At 38.6% G+C, this 21862-nt stretch overlaps 1 protein-coding gene across 1 annotated transcript in view; it reads right to left on the minus strand.

The window, feature by feature from the left end:
• The window catches only part of PITPNC1 (phosphatidylinositol transfer protein, cytoplasmic 1), a 43278-nt gene that overhangs the window by 13729 nt on the left and 7687 nt on the right, over positions 1-21862 (minus strand). The window contains exons 4-5 of the mRNA XM_010281631.1: positions 12934-13005; positions 2250-2345 (exon numbers count right to left, since the gene is read on the minus strand). Coding sequence (XP_010279933.1) covers positions 2250-2345; positions 12934-13005 — 168 coding nt within the window. The remainder of the gene's footprint in view (positions 1-2249; positions 2346-12933; positions 13006-21862) is intronic.

Below are 21862 nucleotides of genomic sequence, written 5' to 3' on the forward strand. Positions count from 1 at the left end.
GTAATAACTAAATAATGAAATTTGCTGTTAAAACATTAAGTATATTTTTAACTGAAGAGGTATGCACTTTCGTCAGGATATAAAAGAAATTTAAAGCTCATTTCTAGAAGCTGCTAAGCATGCTGACCCTGATACAGAACTTGCTTCATTTTAAGCACGTGAAAGATCCATTGAAATGAAGAGATTACTAACATGCCTGAAGTTAAAACCATTCCCACTGGCCTTTCTGGATTGGAGTCTGAACACTTATCCTATGGGATCTAATTCTTAAATCCTGAAGCTTGTACTTCACTTTTAATCTTTAAACTTAGTATCAATTCAGATTAAATTATCTAAAAGCAGCCAAATTGCTGTTATTAGTGTAATACGTTTCAAAAGCTTACAGTAAATCATTTTTAGTTATCTCTGAAACTGTTATTTGGAAAACACAGATCGTTTCTCATTTACATGGAGTTACTTTTTTATGCTGTTCTGATGGAAAACAGACAGAAATTACATTCCCAAACATTAAAAGTCTTTTTATAGTCCCTAAATTATGTAAGAGGCCTCATCAGAAATGGGAATTTGGCTTCATATTCATCATTTGGTAGCATAAAACCCCCATAGTTTGTAAACTTTGGACGATACTGAATTCAACTATTACTGATTCAACATCAATTACAGTATGTGCACAGTTAAATGCTAAGGTGTTCCTACTATTTTGTATGAGTTCTGAAACAGAATTTGGTAGCCAACATACCTATCATCCATCACTACAGAAAAAACAACAGATGCTGGGCTATTTTTGTTTTTTTAAACCCATATAAAATCCCATTTTGCTTGGAATCAGTTGATTAGTCTTTGAAATAACAACACAAAGACTCTGAAATTCTTTTCTCACTTAACACGAGGATGGTTTTCTATATCATAGGATTAATCACATGGAAATTATTAATAGTTGGCTATTAAAAATGAGAAGGAAAGCTGAAAAGCTAAATGCTACCTTCATGTTTACAATTTCTGAGATGAAACTGGACACACAGAGATGAAAAAATCTTACAAGAATTCTTTAAAACACAGTCAAATGCTGACCTGTTCAATAGCAGCAGTTATTCCTAAATGGTACCAGAAGACCATAAGATAAGATGATGAGACCAATAAGCTGTTTCATGAGGTGTTATATAATTTTTGGTACGTAACAGATGGGTTTCATTATCTAAGGAAACTAATAAAATTACTTTTCATTCTACTGTAGACCCAATTTTGGTTTATGACCTGTACATAAAATTTGAAATGGGATCTATAAATGGAAGATAACAAGTACCTGACTTTTTTAGTCTGAAAATCATGTCTCCTGTGGTACAGAAATATACTTATTGGCAAGTCTTCATTTTCTATCCTAAAAATGATTATGTAGTCTTGTTTTGTAGTCAAACAGCTGCCATACTCATCGCCAGCTATGAATATATACTTGGCTCCAGGGGCAAATCATATTTCCAAAATCAAACGCAAGCATAGATCTGATCATTCCTCTCTAGCTACTTCTTATGAACCACCATTTTTCAAGTCCGAGGTTAAAACATTGAGACCTCATCTTCACTTGCGCGGTGGTTGCCGATTTCAAAACAGTGATTGTGTTGACCTAAAAGAAACATGCTCTTCAGAGATGTGCACTGGCAAATATACATGGGAACAATTTTCAAGGGCATTTTAAGAGACTGAATGTGTCTGCTGCCGTTGACGCTTTTTGGCAGATTTACTGCAGTATGCGGTGTGCTTCAGTCCCTCTTGGTCTTCTGTCACGGTCACCCCTGAGCGACTCTGCATCAACCCTGTTCTCACTCCAGCACATCTGTCCTTCGCCTGGGCTTAGACACTTTGCAGGACTTATTAGTCAGGGCGGGATGCAAATACGGACAATAGTAATGTTTAAAACTGCTCAGACCTGCAAACACTTAGCTGAGCTTCATGATTCAAAGAAAAGTCCTTTTCTACTTTGAATGAATTCAGCTGAATATCAAAGGTCTGGCACAGGATATGTTCTGGGTATGAAAGCATTTCAAAAGGTCGGAGGAATCATCTGCAAAAGAAAGTGTCGGGCAATCTAGATAGAGAGGTTGCGATCTGCTTCCCTCTAGTCAAAAGCTTTTTAAATACTACTGACCAGCAAGATTTCACACAAAAATAAAATTATTTTGATTCCAATCAAGGCTTTCCTGCAGCCTCTTACATTCCCTTCTTCACCGTTTCACAGTCAGGCCGTCTCTTACCTCTGATTCTTTGTAATAGCGCTCAGGAATTTCATCGCTGGCAATATCAATAAAGCAGACTTCTCGCTCCAGATCTTTAGCTTCTTTGTCAAAAATCTGCAAAAGTTAAAGAAATTCAACACTGTAACAGAACACCACCTTTACAAATCCATCTGGAATAATGGTTACAAGCAATTTCAATGACTTGTGCAACACAATGTACTTTAGGCTTGCACCTGAACAGCTTCTGATGTAAGATCCTGAAGTTTTTCCAGGGACACAGTCACATTCTCTTGCCTACAGCAGACATCAAAGGGAAGAAAATGGCTGTTCTCAAGATCATGTATAAGCAAGGTGTTCCTAAGCAGTTAGGTTAACAACAGTTTGATGAATTATGCCACAGACGTTTTTGGGAACAATCCACTATGTCAAATCAAGAGACAGTGGACTGTTAAATATAACACACCGTGTTCAGCACGTACTGCTCACACCACTGTTCTTCCTTGTACTTTTTGGAATGGAGACTTTGGCCACAAATAGTAAAGTCAACAACTAGGATTGGTTTTATTGTATTCTCTAATTTGAACTAGATTCCATCACTGTGTAAAAAACCTGACTTCCCGGACTCAGGATGTTTCTAACCTTTTCACTCTAGGGACAATAATGAAATGCAGGTGTGTCGTGTGAACGAGCCAGGCTAAGCTGCTGTTATACTGAGAACAAAATTTTGGTTGAACTGCCTGCAGTGGAAGCTGGAAACTTCCACTGTCCGTTTGTGCACACATAAAGCTTATTTTCATTTTAATCCTTCAGGACCTGATTTTGAACACCAAGTCTCTCGTTCTATGCAAGGCAAATGATGGGTATATTTTGAAAATGCAGGTCACTTGCACCTGCCGCATAGTATACTTCTGTGCCTGTGTCTGTAATTTAATTATTTAGGCATCTTAGTGACCCATGTGGCTTAAGCTACATCTGCAATAAATTTCTACTCATGATTCTGGGGCTTGGAAACAGGGACTAGTCAAAAGGCTACCATGAATTAGTGCCATAAAATTCAGGGAAGCTGTGCATACACTGTCAAGATCAGTAACAAGCTAACGGTGTGTTTTTTCCTTTGGGGCACAATGTTCTACAGCTAACCTTTCCAGGAAGCATAAATATTTTTGTTTTCTTTTTTAAAAATAAATGTAGTGAATGCTCTGTTAATTTAATTTCATTTCATCCTGAAGGAACAGGTAAAAACACAAAATGCCAGCAACTATTCGGGGTAACGAGAATGCTACTTTATTATTTTTGAAAGAAACGCGCTGCCCGTGTAAAGCATTCAAAGTGAGCAATGGACTACAAAGAGCCAGTATGCCAGCTGGTAAGAAGAGCTCTGCTCAGGAAATCGTACTTCAAATGAATGAAAAGCTGAAGTTTGACTCCACAATTTTAACTTTGCTTGGTAGTTAACAGTACTGGAATAAAATAGGCAACGCTGAACGCTTACTGAACTGGATATAAAGTGTTAACATGCCTGAAACTGCAGAAGAACAGAACAAAGGGAAACTCCAGTCTGGTTCTGTTTGTGTACTTATTTTCCTTCTCCAATCCTTGTTTCACAAAAAATTTTGTTGATTTGAACAATTTTGAGCTGCAAAGTCCTTCCCCTGTAGTGCTCTTTCTTTGAAATGGAGTACATTTTTTTAAATAACTGTTACGTTTTATATATATAATATAGGCTGCTTTTTATAAGCTTCCTCGCTTGCTTTTTCCCTAAACAAATTCAGGTTTTTCAGAGCAGTCCCTTGATGAAATCAGTTGAACTATTCCTGGAACAAGATGCATTTCACCATAATCTCTAAGCTTTAAATAAAATAATGGAGATTTCTCTTAAATGGACATTACCAGGTCAGCTGGGGCTCTGAATCAGTATATGGTTTAAGTACAAGCCTAATAAATTTAAGCACATGCATACGTCTGCACATTTGCAAGGACCTAAATTGGGACTATTACCCAGTATCGTATCTGAAGAAACGTGCCCTGCTCTATCACAGGCTTGATCCACATATTGCACCTCTAAGTAATATAGTTTTTCTCTCTTTAAAGTGCTTTGACAGAAGTGTGGATGACAGATGCCTTTGCCAATCTGTCAAAATCAGGAGGAATTTTTCAACCATTTCGGCTCTGCCTTACTTGCTGCTTAGGCTACCTCTGGCCACTTCCACCGTTCCAAAAGTTGTCGAATCACATTCTCGCTTCCCTTTGCTGGCAGAAGTTGTACATGATGATTTGTGCTTTTCCCCTTCTTAGATTTTCCTCACAAGATTTGCAGATAGAGATTTAATCTTCTCATTCTATCAGCAGTAGAAAATAAGAAGTCATTAGAGAACAAGACTGATTTCTTCCGTAGCTCTAATTCTCTTACTGCCTCTCCTAGCCACATAATCTGGGATTGTCTTAAAACCTGTAGGGAGGATGGGTTTATTGTGCGTGTGATCAAAGAGACTAGAGAAATTTAAAAGTTTTAAAGGAAGAGATTAAAGGCCACAAAAAGAAGCATAAGGCTCCCAATCTGTGCAACTGTATTTGCAAATGTGCAGAAAATGAATAGTGAGAACAATCTGTATCCTTAAGAAGATGATGTAGAAAGGCAGAATATTAAATATTATATTGGAAAGAACTGGACAGGCTTTACATTTGGAAGCCAAGTAATTAGCTGAGCTTGAAATACACAATCAAATGGAAAACAAAGAGCAACATTCAGGCTGCAGCGTCCTTTTTGCTGTGGATTTTGGTAGGTTTTTTGCAGGAGGCGGGGGGGTTGTGACAGCTTTTTTGCAACAGGCAAACATTTATACACTTCTACTTTCTCAGAGGAATGAAAACTCATCATTATTTAGACAAAAAGTGGAAAAAAGGTTTTAATTGTGTCATCTTTACAATTGTCAATAGTTTCTTTGGGGGAAAAAAAAAACCAAACAACCCTGGCAGATGACTTTAGTACCTCAGGAAAAAAGGATCCTAAAGGATACTGCAGAAACATAAGTGCTGGTGTATTTAAAGTTCTTCCCTTCATCTCCTCTTGGCTGACAGTGACATGTCCTAGCACATACTTTGCTGGTGTCCTCTCTTTTCCTTGCAGCCAAAGCCGGAATAGAAAGTCAGGTTATGAGACGATGGCAAGTCGACAACAAATTTAGTATCTTTTTTCTACACGCTGCTTTCCCATTTTTCTTGTATCTTCAGGTTAAGATGAAGATGCTGGCTTCGGCCTCATTCAGATAGAGCTAATCCAAAAATCTAACGGCGAATCACCACAGCTAACCTGGTTTGGATATAAATACGATAAAGCCAGACTCAGCTGAAGCCATTGATTACATTCACGCTGGCAAACTCCTCCCTCATCTCCTACAAGGCCTCCGAGGGTCAAATCTGTGCTTGTTTGGCTTGGCTGTGTTCCATAACATATGATTCTCTCTAGTAAATGTTTTCTTCTTTTTCTTACTTGTTATGTTAGATCCAGATAGTCAGCCATTGCTGAGAAATGCAGCTAAGGCAGAGAGTGAAATGGGTAAGAGCTAAAAGATTTTCTTCCCAAACAGCAGAGCACTCCTAAATTAATTACAGGCAGGTAGTATGGTAGCAAACGTGATTATTTTCCCATGTGCTAAGTAATCAGACACCTGTGCCTATCTACGAACTCAAGCCAAAATAACTTCGTTCAATATACAACATGGAAATGTAATTTATTGAGATGAGAATTTCTGTTATAAATCCAATTTCATCTTCTATTAAATCTTCCTTTCAGCTAATATCTATGCCTGAAAGCATTGTTCTTCCCTCTCTGCCTCCCCATTTTCCCTGCCCTGCCAACAAAGCCAACAGGCATCCCAAAAAACTTAAGTCCTGACTTCACAGTAGCTGGACATCACAAGATGATATCTTAGTGGGACAGGCAGGCTATGATGTGAATGGCATGAAAAAAAAAATCTCTAAACATTAGAATTTGAAATTAAATTAAATTAATCTCTGCCTTTCTCCCTATTATATTGATTCATTGTCACTGAGCTTCAAGAAAATGGAAAAAATACAATACACAGCTAGAAGAGCCCCCAAACTTAGATGCATATATGCACATATAAGCTTCTTTAATTCAAATATTGATACTTCCCTGAAGCTTTTGGGTTTTCTCTGTATTTTCTCCCATCCCTGAAATGTAGTTTAATTACGCAACTTGCGAGTATTGAGCAGTTTGTATGATGATGAGCACTTTCTGTGAGTAGTATACATATGTATCCATCATTTGTAGGATGGTTGAAATCTAGATTTCATAGTATGTGGATGATAGAGGTTTAACTGCAGTAAGGACTGCAAGAATAAGCTTTTTATTTTTTCCCTATTAAAAAGGGGGAAATCTGGCACAAAACCTTCTTTCATACTTGAAATTCTAATCTCCTTAGATTGCCATCATCAGAACTACTGGCTAGTCTCCAATTTATTATTACACCATCCTTTTGCAGGTTGTGTCATCTGGTCCACTTTAACTCTCATTCTTCAGGATGAAAAATTGGTCTAAAATAAAAAACCCCACCTACTCCGAACTTCATCTAGAGAGTTTTATTCAGTGTGTAACTTTTCTGTAAGTCATTTTCCAACCCCAGTTACCCCCGAAGTCCATTAACTTGGGGAAAGGATTACAGGAATTGACCAATTTCAACCTGTTCACTGGCTAAAACTATTTATGTGGACACACAAAATTGGGAGCAATTCTTCTATGGAAGAAGTCTGAATCTCCCCCCGAGAGCAGTAAATTTGGCTCACTGAACAGCACAGGACTATCCCTGTCTGTCACAGAGTGGAACTCACGAAGGCAGTTACATATTTATCAGTAGCTTTGCTCCCGGCTCCTTTTTATCTCTGTGTCATGACTCCTCTATTATTCCATCTCTTATAAAATATTTCATTTAGATTTCCACTTTGTGAACAGAGAAATGTATTTTTATGTAATTATGTCAAAGTAGCTGTACTTCTAAGACCTTAACACACAATCAACAATATTTACTGGGATTAGTTCTTTTAAGTCACATCTATTTCAAGTGCTAGATTTACTAAATAACTTGAGTAGTTCATTTAGAAGAATCAAATAGAGGCACAACCATACTACTTGCTCCAACCCTCTGTCAGCATCAGCCTTATCTTCTGCAGTAGCCGTATGTGCTTGGTACACACAATTTGTAGTTATGTTCAACAAGAGAGTTCTTCACACGAAAGTAATTTTAGGTGAACCCCTCCACCTGTTTGCCTGTCTTTTTTGAGACTTACTGGAGGGGGGAAGCTTCACAAAATCCAGGTTTTCCATTGCAAATTATACAGGAAACAAACAGATACTCAATACCATCATACAGAAAAAGTCCAGGTGCAAATAAGATGATCCCTAAGAGTGACCCTAGCTTTGATTTTGCCAGGTTTTGCAGTGATGTCTAGTAATCCTCTTGACAATTTACGGAATGATATCCTGTGGTGTGGTGAGGCTAAGCCAGGGCACAGCTAAACCCATTTCAGCTGAAATCAGTGTTTCATGGCAATTGCCTTAAACAGTGAATTTACATTTAATTTACATGTACTATACCGAAGTTTGTTACAATCTAGTTTCATGTTACTAAGATAGGAGACAAAAATAGGGGAAAAAACAACCTTAAAAAGGGCAAAACTAGAGCAGCTTTTCTTCTTAGCTGGCTATTAAAAAAAAATTTTTTTTTTTAAATTTATTTTACTTTAGTCAAATGTTTCACAACGAACACTTCAGAAAAACCCACTAAGGATGAAGCATGATGAAGGACCCTATACGGCATAATCAGTCACTTGTAGGGCTGCAGAATTAGAACTCTCTGTCAGGAAAGGATTTTCTAACTCTAAATGATGGCACTGCAATTTCCAAAGTCGCATATCAAATAATATCTGCCATTAGCTGGCTGCTTTTAGTGTGCTCAAGCTATTAATGTGTCAAATGATACTGGTGTTAATTTATAACTGTAAGGAATGCAGAGCTGCTTATTGTTTTCATTTGGCCAATGGTCATTCCGAGACATGCATTTTCAACACTGTGATCTTTGAAAGGCAAGAAACACGTTGATAATCTGTTTTTCTCTTGATTGACAAAGAATTAGTGCTGTAGCTCTGATGGCTTCATCAGCATTACTGAGACATACACTTACAAAAATGCGCCCAGCGATACCCATACTTGGCATCCTGAAATTAATTCTGCCTCAAAATCTTTACTCCACACCTTCATTACTCTGAAGAATAATGTTATTCTTGCTAATAAATATCATGGGCGTTAAACAAAGACTACACTACCTTAAGATCTTGCATGTCATCATTTAACAATCAAGATCCAGAGACTGAGTTTTCCAGAGCAAAATGTTATGCTACAAAGAGCAAGGCACTGTTAAATTTTACATAAAGTGAATTTCCATTATTGACAACTATTGGATTATTTTTACAAGCTGTACTTTTTTACTTTCCCCAGATGCTATGAGATGGCAAAAATTCACTGCCCAAATACCAGCAGAAATGAATAATGTGACTAAAAATCAAAACAAAACAACAAAAACCAGGCAACCATCATAATCCTTCTGCCACAAATTGAAAAATTGAAAATTGAAATGTCTCTGCGATTCAGAGATTTGCTTGAACAGTGTCTGCCTTCACTTTACCTTTACTCTACCTGCAGCTACAGATGGCTTTTTAGAAGTTTTCACCAGGACTAGACCACGGCATGCAAGAACAGACACGGAGCTGCAGCGCCTGAGATCATCGTGCATTGATTACAATATCCATGTGGTGGATCACACCACAATAGCCATGTGGTGGATCCTTTGTTATCAACAGAAAGCCTAAGTTGGTGCATTCCCCATTAAAATCAGAAATAAACAGAGTGTGTGTCAGTAGCGTACACTGAAATAAGGAAGAACAGAGATGGGAGAAAAGTCAGAGCAATAGACCATTTAGAATAAAATTAGCCTTATGTGACATAAATACTGACCAACCAATAGACTGTTAAAAGAAAACAATATCCACCCAAATAAAGAAAGAGGTTAACAAGGTCTGCTCATGAAAACCACAGTGATCATTTATTCACAAACAAGCAGTAACTTATATCACTCCTGCCTGTGGTTTCTGACCACTTCATCAATTAGATAACCTTAAGAATTCTCTTGTATTTAACTCACGGTTTTAATATTCAAAACACAGACTTTGTGTATCGATATTCAAATTCCCTAATTGCTAATTTTTCTTATGGGAAAAAAAGTGTGCACTGAGTGATTAATATGTGTTTTTATAGCTTGTCTGTGTTCCCTGAAGCTGCCTGTTGTAGGTACCTGCACCTCCCTCTTCCCAGCAGTTCCCACTGCAACCCTGACTTACGTAAACAGCTAAAGATGCAATAGGGAAGCAGTATTTTCACGTACTCTACAGATACGTGTTATTTACATTTTAAAAACCATTCTAATTTTTAGAAATTCCATTTTGTAATTTAAAATAAAAGTAAAAAAAAAAAAATTTCCTTTAAAGAAGTTTACTTTTTAAAAGGCCCGTAAGAGGAACACTGAATGCCCTGACTAATTGGTCTCGTTTATAGCACTATTAATGAAGCTATAAAGCTGCACGGTAGCAGTGACAATATTTGATGTACTAACATGTTCATCCAACACGGATTCTGTTTTTCTAAGGAGAGAGTTGCCATGCAAACCTGTAGATGCGATACAGCAAAATCAGCTGCACTGTAGCACTAGAAATCACAACTGGGTGGATTTATGGTATTCTGTTGCCATCTACACAAGCTTAGGTAGCTTTTTATCTAAATAAAGGGGTTTATTGTCCATTGTTCTTTCTGGCAACATTTCTATTTGTGCAAATCAAGTGCAAACTTTACCAGATCGGAACAATAGTGCCTTAAGCACATTTAAAATAGGTTAAAATGATGACAAAGTCCAAGACAAAGAAAAATCGAGTTCCAAAGCAGATATCATTATCTGTCACTAGTTGCTTCTATCATGACAATTGGGAAGAAAATGCATCAAGATATATTGCAGTAATTAGGCAGAATTTTACGAGGCAATGCAACGTGTTAAATAAAATAATTCTAATAATATACTAGCCTCCTAAATGACAACAGGAACCCAAGAGCATTTACACTGCTCTATATTGAGCTATATTCCACTAATCAATAGAATAAGCTTTAGTATCCTTATATCTTATTATTGCTTTTTACAATCAATATCTACTTTATTAGGTAGTATGGAAATGAAGAACAGATCAAAGATTTCAAAAAACCTGTATGGTCTCAAAATATGTATCTAGAAATTGTTGAGTTAAAATCAGACATGCATTATTACCCTCATTATTGCAATATTAAAATTTATTTTATTAATTTATTAATATAGAAGTGATTTTTTAAAATTAACTGTTTCTTCATCAGCTAAGGTTGATAGCTGCAATGAAGAAAAACGTGGTGTGTCTATGGAAACCTATAGAAATGGATGCTATGTTTCCTGTTTTTTTCTGATGGGGCAAATGTAGTGAGATTTCATCTAAACTTGTCTGATACAAAGGAGACTGACACTTCGCATTTTCTTAAGTGAGGTTTAAGCCTACCCATTGAGTAAGAGAAACAAGATTGATTCTTAGTCTTAGTTCTGAGGTGTTTGCTTTAACAGAAGTCTTTCCACAGGCTCAGTGAGATCCCCCTGTATTTACTAACCTTCAGCATTTCAGTGCTGTACCAGACACATCTGTGTCACCAGATCACTGGATCAACAGCAAAAAAGGTAGATCTTCCACTGGTTTATTGCATTCACACTAGTGAATAGCATACCGCTCAGAATTACAAAATCAGGGAAATAAGGCTGGAATTAAGTCCTCTAATTCAGCTTCTCTTTCTCCGCCTCAGTTCAAGTAAGGGTCAATTGAATAAATTAACCTTGCTGAACACTTGGCTAGTCTGTGACTCAGGTACCCCAATATAAAGGTAATATAATATTACTCCACTGGTGCCCTGGTAAAAATTACATTTGAAGATCTGGATTCAAGCAGAGTAGAGATTCTTTGATTTACATCACCTGAGTATCCTACCTCTGTGTTACTTTCATCTTAAATTCACTGGTTGGGTACTGTTCAGGGCTTGATTCATACTATTTTAGCCGCAAAGCTGACACACAGAAAAAAACTGAAAATTCACTGATTAAGTAACTTCAGTTCTTCCTCTGTTAGGCATCAGTACAGAACGTGTCTTCTCACAGCTGACATTATAATGTACCAGAAAACTAATCTGCACCCTCCCAAAATCAAAGGTGTGGGCTTGCTCTGAATTAAAGCGCTGCCAAAAAGCAGAAGTGAACATTAAAAAGTGCATAAATTACATAATGCTCATATAGGTGGTAGCGTAATACACTTTTCCCCTCTCTCACTGATTCGGATCTGGCTTAGACTAGCAGTGATTGAAAGTTGTTGGTATCTGGTGGCTAATACACGATCTCCGTCATGTGCCCATTGGGAAAGTGTCTGTATGCCAAAAGCATTATTCAGAATTATACCTTGTTCTTTTCCGTGTAACTTTTCCATGTAATTATTCTGCCATAAGCAGTTCAGCAGCTGTCAGCCTTACTGACACGCAGGCCCAAGGCAGTGGGGGAAATGTACCTCCCATCTGGAGAACAGCCACCTGAACCTTGGCAAGGCTGCTAGAAGGCCACTCCTGGACACTGAAAGGCTCAGACCCCCTAAACCTGCTTTACTGCCGCCTTCGTTCTCAAGAACGAGTTTAAACGCTCCTTCATTAGGTCTCTGTATCACAGGTCAATTTTGCGGACATTTTAACCTGTGTTTCACACCTATAAGAAACTTCTTCCCATAAGTCTGCAACAAATTACTATGAAACATATAGAAACATATTTGTGCATCCATCCATGAGTTTAATCTTTATGTGCCTGGCGTTACCGAACGTTATTCTTTTCTTGCAAGTTGGGTGGCTCTGCTTTGCTCCCTGTCCGGGCAACGACGTCCCGCTGACCTCCTGCCTTCTGCTCCGGAGCATCTCTCCATCGGCAGCTGCTGGCTACTCACCCCCACCCTTCCTCTGGAGAGGATTTTGCATAGTTAATTATCCTTTTCATCTCTATGCTCTGAGAACTTTGTAACTTTTGGTAAGTGATTGCCAAAAGTAGCACCTCGATAGTCCAGCCATTGTTCCCTTGAAGTTGTTTACTGAGCTCTCCCTTCCCGACCATTGCTTAGTTTCCTGTTTGCTCTTCCCAACAGCTCCTTTGCCTTCAACCCGCTTTACTCTGAGAGAATAATGTGAAACAGATAAAGGGGACTACAATTACACACACCCGCAGAAGAGTAATCGTTTCTTTACCCTCCAGAAACGTTCCTCAGGACTAACTGCAGATGCGTAAATTAGGTGTTTAGAGAGGTACGGAGTCGAGTGGAGATGCAGAAGGGAAGCTGCGCACACGAACCTTTCCTCTCACCGTGCTTTAGAGGGGACTACTCTGCAGCTGACAAGCTGCGAAGGAACAGGACACCCAGGTAGGTGCGAAAACACAAACCTGATTAGGCCTTTTATCCAGACTGAAAGACCTACAGCCCCCAGATATAAACCGTGATTAACTAACAGGATTAAACTAAATTTTGCAAACGTCATCATACTTACACTGTCATTGCTTCCTTTGTTGTCCTCGTATTTTGTCTCTATATGAATGGAGAATTTAGGCAAAAATGAACACTGCAACAAAAGAAAAATATTTTTCACATAAAAATTATGCCTTACTTCATCAGCTGACATGTTCAGTACATCCTGTTTAGTACCAGCTTTCTTTTTTTTTTTCAGATTACTTCAAGAAAGAGAGTAAATGTTTTTGTGATTCTGGAGGGATGTAGAGATTCTATCTAAAAGTTGAATACTATAATGAAGGTATAAATAAAATAGTAAAAGTACTCTGGAATAACTAGATACAATAGCTTTCATGCTCGCTATGCGTAAGAGTACAAACATCCTGAATGCCTTGTTATAAATTCAGTTCACTAAGATCTCAAAAGCAACTAGATATTCATCATCATAGATTAGTCTATCCCCCATATAAAATAATCCAAGGACACTTCACTACCTGCAGGTGCTAACCACAGAGACGACAATGCTTTGACATGTGAGGGCTTTTTTTAAAATTATCAGTGAGAAATGAATTTTAGCATAATTTCCTATTAATGAAATTAAGATGGATTATGAACGGCTGTGGAAATTCCTTTATATTAAACCCAAGTCAATCTTTAGATAATAATGCAAGAGAATTAAGAATGCCCGAATTCTTTTCTATTACAGATACTATTTCTGTATTTTATGTGGGAATAAATTTATTTTTCTGTGGCTTGCTTAATTTAGTTGGCTTATCAAGACTAGAATTCATAATACTAGGCAACATAATTTCAGTGGAAAAAATATTTCAAACATCTTTTCTTTAGCATTTAATAGTTCTTCTTCCAAATCAACTTTTCAGAGAGGCAGATAGAGTAGATGTCCAACAAACTGAAGGATACTAGTTCAGCACCTTTACTATTAGTCATCAGGTCTTTTCTTGCATTAACTGCCAGTGCAACTGAAGTGCCAGTTCCTTGGATGAGGCATCACTAATACCCTACGCCAAAGTGCCTTTGTAAAGACTACAACTGTTTAACGTGCTGTACACAGAGATTACACAATGAGGACATTATGATGCTTCAGTGTTCACATTGCTGTTGGTCCAAGTTTGGACTTGATAAAATTTGGAGAGTTCTTCTAAGGGAGGGGCTGATGACTAAGAAAAAGAGTGATTTAAAAGGCCACCTGTAGTGCAACAAAACTGAAATGAGAAGCCAGCTCCTTTGAGACTACAGAAAATACATTCCCAGTTCCATGGATATCACCCAACAAGTCACTGTTCAGTCTTCTTCTGATCACAGGGTATCTAGTGTTCACTGAGCACACCCAGAATCAGTCCTTGTTGAAAAAAAAGTGAGAGTTTTTTGCCAGAATAAGGTTCTGGTGCCTGGACTACACAGATAAAAGATTTCTTCTGGGGAGGAGGGAAGGCTTCTGGTCAAACTGTCTTCCCAGTAACATAATGAAACACTCCCATGTGACATGTTGGTGCCGCAGACGCCCACACCACACAGGCTTCTCTTCAAATCTTGTAAATGTTTTGCTTTTCATTAGAGATTTCTGTGAGTAGCGCATTTATGAGTTTCAGTCCAATCTGAACTGTGACTAGCCCTCAGCTATGCAGCTTGTTCATTGACTGACTATGTGGGAAGGAAAAAAAAAATCAGCAGTATGCGGAGGGCAGGATGGGACAAGTTCTATGACAGATCTGCTAGCTCCTATCACCCATATTTTGTGGGCAATTAAACGTTTCCTATGTATACATCTCAGGAAGCGCCAGCTGAAAATATACAATATTTATAAGTAGTCTGTCAGAACTGGGGATCTTGTAACACAATTTAACACCAAAAAATCCAGATATTCTCCCAGTTGAGGCTTCACCGTGTATCTCAGGATGTTGCTCCTGTTCTGGCAGACATCCAAAGGCATCTGCAAACAAAAGCCTTAGCAAAAAGTGGCACTAAAGGGAAAGAAGTTTAAAAAAAAAAAAAAGCCAAGGTTTGTCATAAGGTTCTAATTTGTACCTCCAAAATTAACCAACAGGTGGAATGAACATCCTTGAACTATATTAATGTTAGCTGGAAGAAAAGATGAATAAAAGGGGTTGATTAAAAGAATTCTATAGTCAAATGTTTCTAGAGTAAGAAAAGTTATAAATGTGGTTACAAAAAATAGGGAATGACCCAGGAGACGCAGGGACGCCAGCATGTCCTAAAGCAATGTTTAATGTCACTCAGAAGATTCATATTCAAACGGCATAAACCAACATTCTAGTTGTTTTCTGTGCTTGCAGGAGAACATGGAGGGTTGAACAGTAAATTACTACTGGAGGTAGATTATGTAAAGCAGATTTAAAAGAAAATATATAACCTAATGACAAAAATCATCTACTGAACAGTTTTTAGAGCATTTGGAAAATAACTACATTGGTTCTAGGGTGGTAAAAACATGGGTTATTAATCTCAAAAATTTAATATATGGTAGCTTTGTATTTTACAAAGATGTGTAACTACAGGGGTCACAGCCCAGGTGTACAGAGCTCTTGCTGACAACAACCTAGACCTCTGCATGTGGGAAAGCACCCTTGAGGAAATGAGAGGAGACTGCCGATGAGTATTTTGTTTTATCCGCAGTTACTGGTACTGCTTACTGAATGCAGGAACTGGTACCGCACTACTGAGGAGTCAATGCTTAAGTCTGAATAACATTTTTCGCTGAAAATGGTAGAGATGTATGCTGTACTACCTACGATACACTAATTGTTTAGAACAGTTATTAGGAAAACCCAGTTTACTAGCATTGTGTCTGCATATTTCAAGGTTACTCCAGCATATGTTTTACTTAGTGTATGTTAAGTATCTGTCCTCTTGATTTGAGGACCAAAATCTAATTTTCTTTGCTACATAATTCAACAAAATCAACACCTCCTAAATAAACCCTAGTAATTAATAAAAGCAGAAAACAGAAGGACATCAATGATCTATCACTAGCGGCAGGGTCATCCAGACTATAATGCTTGAGCAGACTGAGTATCTAGGTCAGAGCTTTTTGAGTTTGCAAACTTTTAAGCTAACACAGTTTGATTCTAGTGGTTTGTCGGAAACCTCCGTGGCTACGGAAATTGCTCTATGCTGACCTTAATGGCTCTGGGCAATGCAGTCCTCTCGGCTCTTTTAGAAAGCAGCAGGATCCACCACAGGACTTGGTGCTGCTTTCATGGTCCCTCTCTCAGGAAGCTCCATGGACAGAAGGAATGTAAGTAAAGCATCTTTCACGTTTCCAGCTGATAGAAAGCTACCAAAACAGTTCCTCATCTCTGGTTCGGATTAAAGAATCTTTGCTTATGATCTAACTATAGAAATCCAGGAGTTGTTGGATGAGTGGATTTTTCAATACTCAGACACATTTTTCTTTGTTGCTTTGAGGTCACAGTTTCAGGTACAGCAGAGGATAAAGATGCAAAATATGAAAAACCTTTGTTCTGTTGAACTGAAGCATGGCTACAGTTTCAGAACAAATTTTGAGTAAAGCCAAATTCCAAATTTCTGTTTTACCTTGCTATCAAGAAATATCTACCATTTTCAGCCACTGTCTAGAGCTTAGCAGGCAGTGAGTCAGATCATGATACCTTGACACACAGCCATTCCATATATTGAAGTTAAGGCTGCATTAGGCTGCCTGTGGCATCTCAGCAAGCCACTGCTTGAATCTACTTGTTGTTTCCTGTGACCCAGAATCTAAACTCTAATTAAAAAAAAAAAAAAAAAAAAAAAAAAGAGAGATCTTCTTGTCTGGCATTTCAAAAAAGAAACATTAAGAAAAGACTAAGGATCTTCAGAGTATTACGGAAAAACTGTAAGTGCCATTTACCTCAAGCCACCTCATTAGAGAGCAGAAAGTAATTTTCTGCACAAAGCTATCGAAAGTCAACCTCCCTGTGTATTTAGTATAAAGACGAGGGCTGTACAGTCTGAGATTATAAATGGTAACATCAATTTACTCCAAATGAGAACTAAAATTCACCAAAAAGTACTCCATTGCAAATATATCCCTCAGAACCTCAACTGACCGGCAACCACTGTTCTAGCAGCTGTGGGGGGTCTCGCTGGCTTTCAGGAACACTTAGCAGGGTCCAAATTTTTGAACGTTTCACAGAATGCGTCTCATGACTCATCAGCTGTACTGTGACTAATTGGCAGAGGGCTCTGGCAGAACCAGAACCCTGTTTATGCATCATTCAAAAGATTCATTATTCAACACAAAGAAGTTGTTGGTTTTTTTCCCCCTCCTTAAGTGACTGGGTATTTACTTAGCCAGCGATTAAAAGTGTTATGCAACAGCCAGAATCAAACTTGGGAGTGAACGGTAGGTAATAAACCTTTTAGTAGATTTTTTTTTTTCCAAAGCACCACTCCCTTTCCGCTCTGCCTCCCCCCGGCTGCCTGTTCCTCCAGCACAGACCTGGCAGCCGATCGATGCACCGAGCGCGCGCGGGAACGCGCAGGGCACCGCTGCCAGGTTTCCATTCCCTAGCTCTACAGCTTGCAAGGTTCCCCTTCGAAAAAATAGTGGCAAACTGAATCCTTAACTTTAAATTAGACTTAAATTCCACATGATAGGACAACATCTTCAGAGTCCTGGTGTCTTCAATGATAAGGTTTCTTTGTGTAAAGCTCTCAAAGGTGTCTTTTGTATTGTCACCTCCAGATTGTTTTAGATGTGTTATAAGCTCCTTAAAAATTTGTTATAATTCGGTACACCTGTGACACTCAAAAACAAGTACGGAGAATACTCTGTGGAAGTTTTTTTGGCTTTTTTTTTTTAACCTTTCTGTATTTAGCACCCCCTTGGAAGAACCAGGAGAGGTTTGAAGCTCAAGACAAGTGCGCAGTGAAATCCGCCGAGTCTGTTAGCGATCAGCACACACAGGCACGGGTATTTCCAGGCTACAATAAAGCGCAATGAAAGCGGCATACGGAAAACACAGACCGCAGAGGCATTGCCGATTCACTACAGACACCCTCTTGAAAAATGAAAGGCCTATTTTTAGCACGATGATTGATTAGTGTTGCCATAGCAATCAGCAACACTTACAAGAACAGGGTAGAACCTAAGTATGCCAAACACTCGCCAAAGTCTTAAAGAGACAGTCAAGCACCAACGGTGTTTTACAATCGGTCTGTGGAGAGGACTGTAAAAATAACCTTTGCCTAGTAATTACACCCGGGGCGGCTGCAGGAATTACCGTAGTTGCCAGTAGATACGTGGGCCAGCGGGTAACGGGGACAGGTTTTTGACCCGCTGTAGCCCGCTTTGTGTGAGCGAGTGCTATTTCATCAGCGGCGGTTTTACTAGTTTCATTTTCCGTTCGGTTTCTTCCTGCAGAATGTTCAAAGAACTGCTAGAGACCTCGTCACTGCACTTCACTTCTGCTGCGCCTTGTGAATATTAATCCACAATCCCTGGGAGTTATTTTTGTACAGTAAAAATTAATCCCACTTTTCTTTAAGCAGCAGAAGCATATCCCCCTAAAACTTAACATAAAAGACTGGAGAGGCAGGCGTTTCATGTAAATGTTCTCTCTGATCTCCCACCACTTGTCAGACTGATGATTTTTTTTTTTTTTAATATGGTCACATATACATTATTTTGGCAACACAGGTGGAACTGGATCCTTTACAGAGCAATCTCCATGGAGCCTAGAGCTAAAGAACACAGTAACTGCTACAGTGAGATGAGACTGGCCAAGAAAAATCGGATTTTTTTTTTAATAGGGTAACTTCTTGACACCGCATCCTTTGAATTCAAAATTTTTGGGCATTGTTTTGGTAGTCAGTGGGTAACAACAGAATTTCTTTATTGAAGATCAAAAACCTGGGAAAGACAAATGGCCTCCCAACTTCTCATTGCTAGGCAAAGGGAAAGTGGGGACTGAAGGGTAGTGGAAGGTCCCCAGACTTACAGAGGCAGGAGGGAGCGCCCAGCACAGCAAGGGGCTAGGAGAGAAATCGGGCTGACACACACCCCAGCCCTGCAGCATTTACAAACAAGAAGGATGGATGGAATGGGAGGAGGGATGTAACATGGGAGATTGCCAATGCCTCTGGATAATGTCCAGGACAGAACGGAGAGACCTGGATGCAGGAGAATAACCAAAATCACACATGGGTATGGACAAACAATATGTCATTTCTTCAGTATATATGCTGTATATATAGGTATGTGATGTCTCTACAGCGTATTTCAAATTACAGAATTTCCTTCAGCTATTTACAGAAAGAATTGAGACAGTTTATTTAATTGAATAGCCAAAGTTTTTGGGAAAATGGCCACCACTTTATTGATTACCTTCAGAATACTGTGGAGAGCACTGCACGTGAGCACGTGGAGCCGCTATGTGCTACAGGTTACTTACTACACAAGCTAGCATCAATCAGGATGACAAAGTCAGAAAAGAATAGACGGAAAGGGCTGGGCAGGGTGATGGCAGAACTTGGAAGATGTGACTCAATGAGAGGGAGGAGAATTTGGAAAGCAAGATAAGCACAGGAAGGTGGCAAAGAGCAGAAAAAGCGCAGCTGAGCGGAAGGAGTAGGAACAATGCAAAAAAGGGCTTGGAAATAAGCAAGGGACTTAAACTTTCATAAACAAGCTCAGGAAGAAAACCACTATTTGTTTGCATTACATACAATAACTTGAAGATGAAACAGTCAACTAATAAGTTGCCTCCAACCACTATGAAACTCAGCACTTATCTCTGGTTTCGCCTTCCCTTAGGATCTCCTTCTCCGAGACATGGGAACAGTAACCTGTTTATTGAGGAGGAACGGAAGCGAGAAGCAGCGTGCACAAGTGGAAATGACAGTCCCATGAATCAGAGAGGGGGTTGGATTGCTTTATAATAAGCCAGTGGTGGAAAAAGGGAATTCTCCCAAGCAGTTTGATTTACTCTGTTTCAATGGGATTAAGCTATTAAATGAGAATACAGTTTTGCAGCTTGCTAAAAATATATTATTTGTTTCTTATGAATCCCACAGAGGTCCTTCCTTTTGCTAGATTCTGTAAAGAACCATATCTAGAGCAATGTCACCAGGTAGCCTGTCTAACTTGAGGGGTGAGTGGGAGGAATAAGTTATACTTATTGTATAACTGCGATACAGATTCTGTTGCATTTTTGATGCAGACTCTTCATATACTCAAGCTGGAGAAAAGTTTGTGCACTGAAGAGTGATGGGTTACATCCAAATTTCAAGCACTGGTAATCAGATAAAGAGAACACAGGGAAAAAACTCTTCAGATTTCTTGCAATGTTTATCTGAAACAACTTTTTTTCCTTCTCAAGTAATCTGATTATAAAAATAACAATCACAAAAATGTTCCTTCCAGATAATTTCCTTTACCGGTAAACTGGCAGCTAAGTGAAGCCCATAACGTGCCTGTTCTCAAAAGTAATCAGAAACCAGCAGGTCAATGATGGAACATTTAGCAACTATCACTCTGGGGCCTTGACACATACCAGATGAAATAACTTTATTTGCCTCAGTCATTTGCTGTAGGAGAATTAGTGTCATTGTGATGTATCATCAAAGGAATCATTGTCTCCTGCTTTCTGTTCCATAACTCCTTTTCATAAATAGTTATATCCTATTCCTAAGTTAATTTGAGACACTGGCAGGTTGAAAGGATGCTTTTCCTCCTTGCCGAGAGTAAAACATGCCATTTTTAATCTTTATTTTGCTTTATATACTTATAATTGTGAAATTAACAATTGACCATAGATTATGCATTAAAAAATTATCCAGCTGTTTTTAAATTTCATCCTCAGAATTGAAATACTGCTAACAACACCAGAGCTCTTCAGAGAGCAAAACTATCTAAAATTATCCCTGGTAAACACCTGAAGTGCACCTTCAAAGTCAGAAGGGTTTGCTTAAATTCTGTTTGTGTTTTTCCTAACCTCTTTGTACTCCAACTTGATAGCTAAACTTCGTTAGGCTCATTTTCAGTGTACTTTGATCATATGATACATATTTTTTGTACCGTGGTTTAGTCACCATACATTTGTGATCTGATTATTTCTTTGCTTGGGGCTCCTCAATTTTTGTGCAGAATCTCAACTGTCATTCGAACAGGTCAAATGGCTATTTGCTCTGTGCTGCTTATTGTCTAAAAACACCTCGATTCAGGTAAAGAAACTTCGTTCTATGCAATCCTTTATTGTTTGGTTTGCAATAGAGACAGGTTTGCTTTCTAGTTAATTATTTCTAATCTGGCTGGACAAACTCAGAAAGAAAAATAAGGAAGTGTCGTGAAAATTCAGTCATTCATTCTCCACAGACCTAAGAAGAGCATAAACATTTTACACTACAGATACATGTTTGCAAAGGCTGTGATAAGCTGGCATTTGGGTTTGCTGAGAGTTACAAGACATCCTTCCTCCATCCTCCAAGTGCAAAAGGCTCCAGCCTGTGACCAGCAAAAGAATTCTTTCTAAAAGCCAGCAGCTAGCAACACTCATTCCCCCCAGCGTGTGCAGCTTGACAGGAGGCACCCGCCAGTACCCAAGTCCTCTGATTGCCCATAGAGCAGAATCACTTCTATAGGGCTCTCTTTCAGCTGTATCACAAATGCAGTATCCCAAATTTATGACCTTAACATCAACCTAATCACAGTATTAAATGAACTTATAAATAAAAACTAAACATTTTAGCAAGATAACTTGCCAGGTTTCTAATTACAAGATCAAACCCAAAGCTACTCCTGTTCTAAGTTTAAGAGACTTTCTCACATACAGTTCTTAAGTAATGCCCCAGCCGCTAAAACAAAGGTTTGAACTTTGTAGGAGTATCTTGTTCTCTAAATAGTACCCCCAAATCTGGATGACTTCCTTTGGCTTCAGCTTCGAAAGTATTTTTTCTACTTCCTCCTCCCTCTCAATGTCAGCAGG

Source organism: Phaethon lepturus, unplaced genomic scaffold (genome assembly GCF_000687285.1).
Source record: "Phaethon lepturus isolate BGI_N335 unplaced genomic scaffold, ASM68728v1 scaffold32972, whole genome shotgun sequence".
Taxonomy (NCBI): Eukaryota; Metazoa; Chordata; class Aves; order Phaethontiformes; family Phaethontidae; genus Phaethon; species Phaethon lepturus.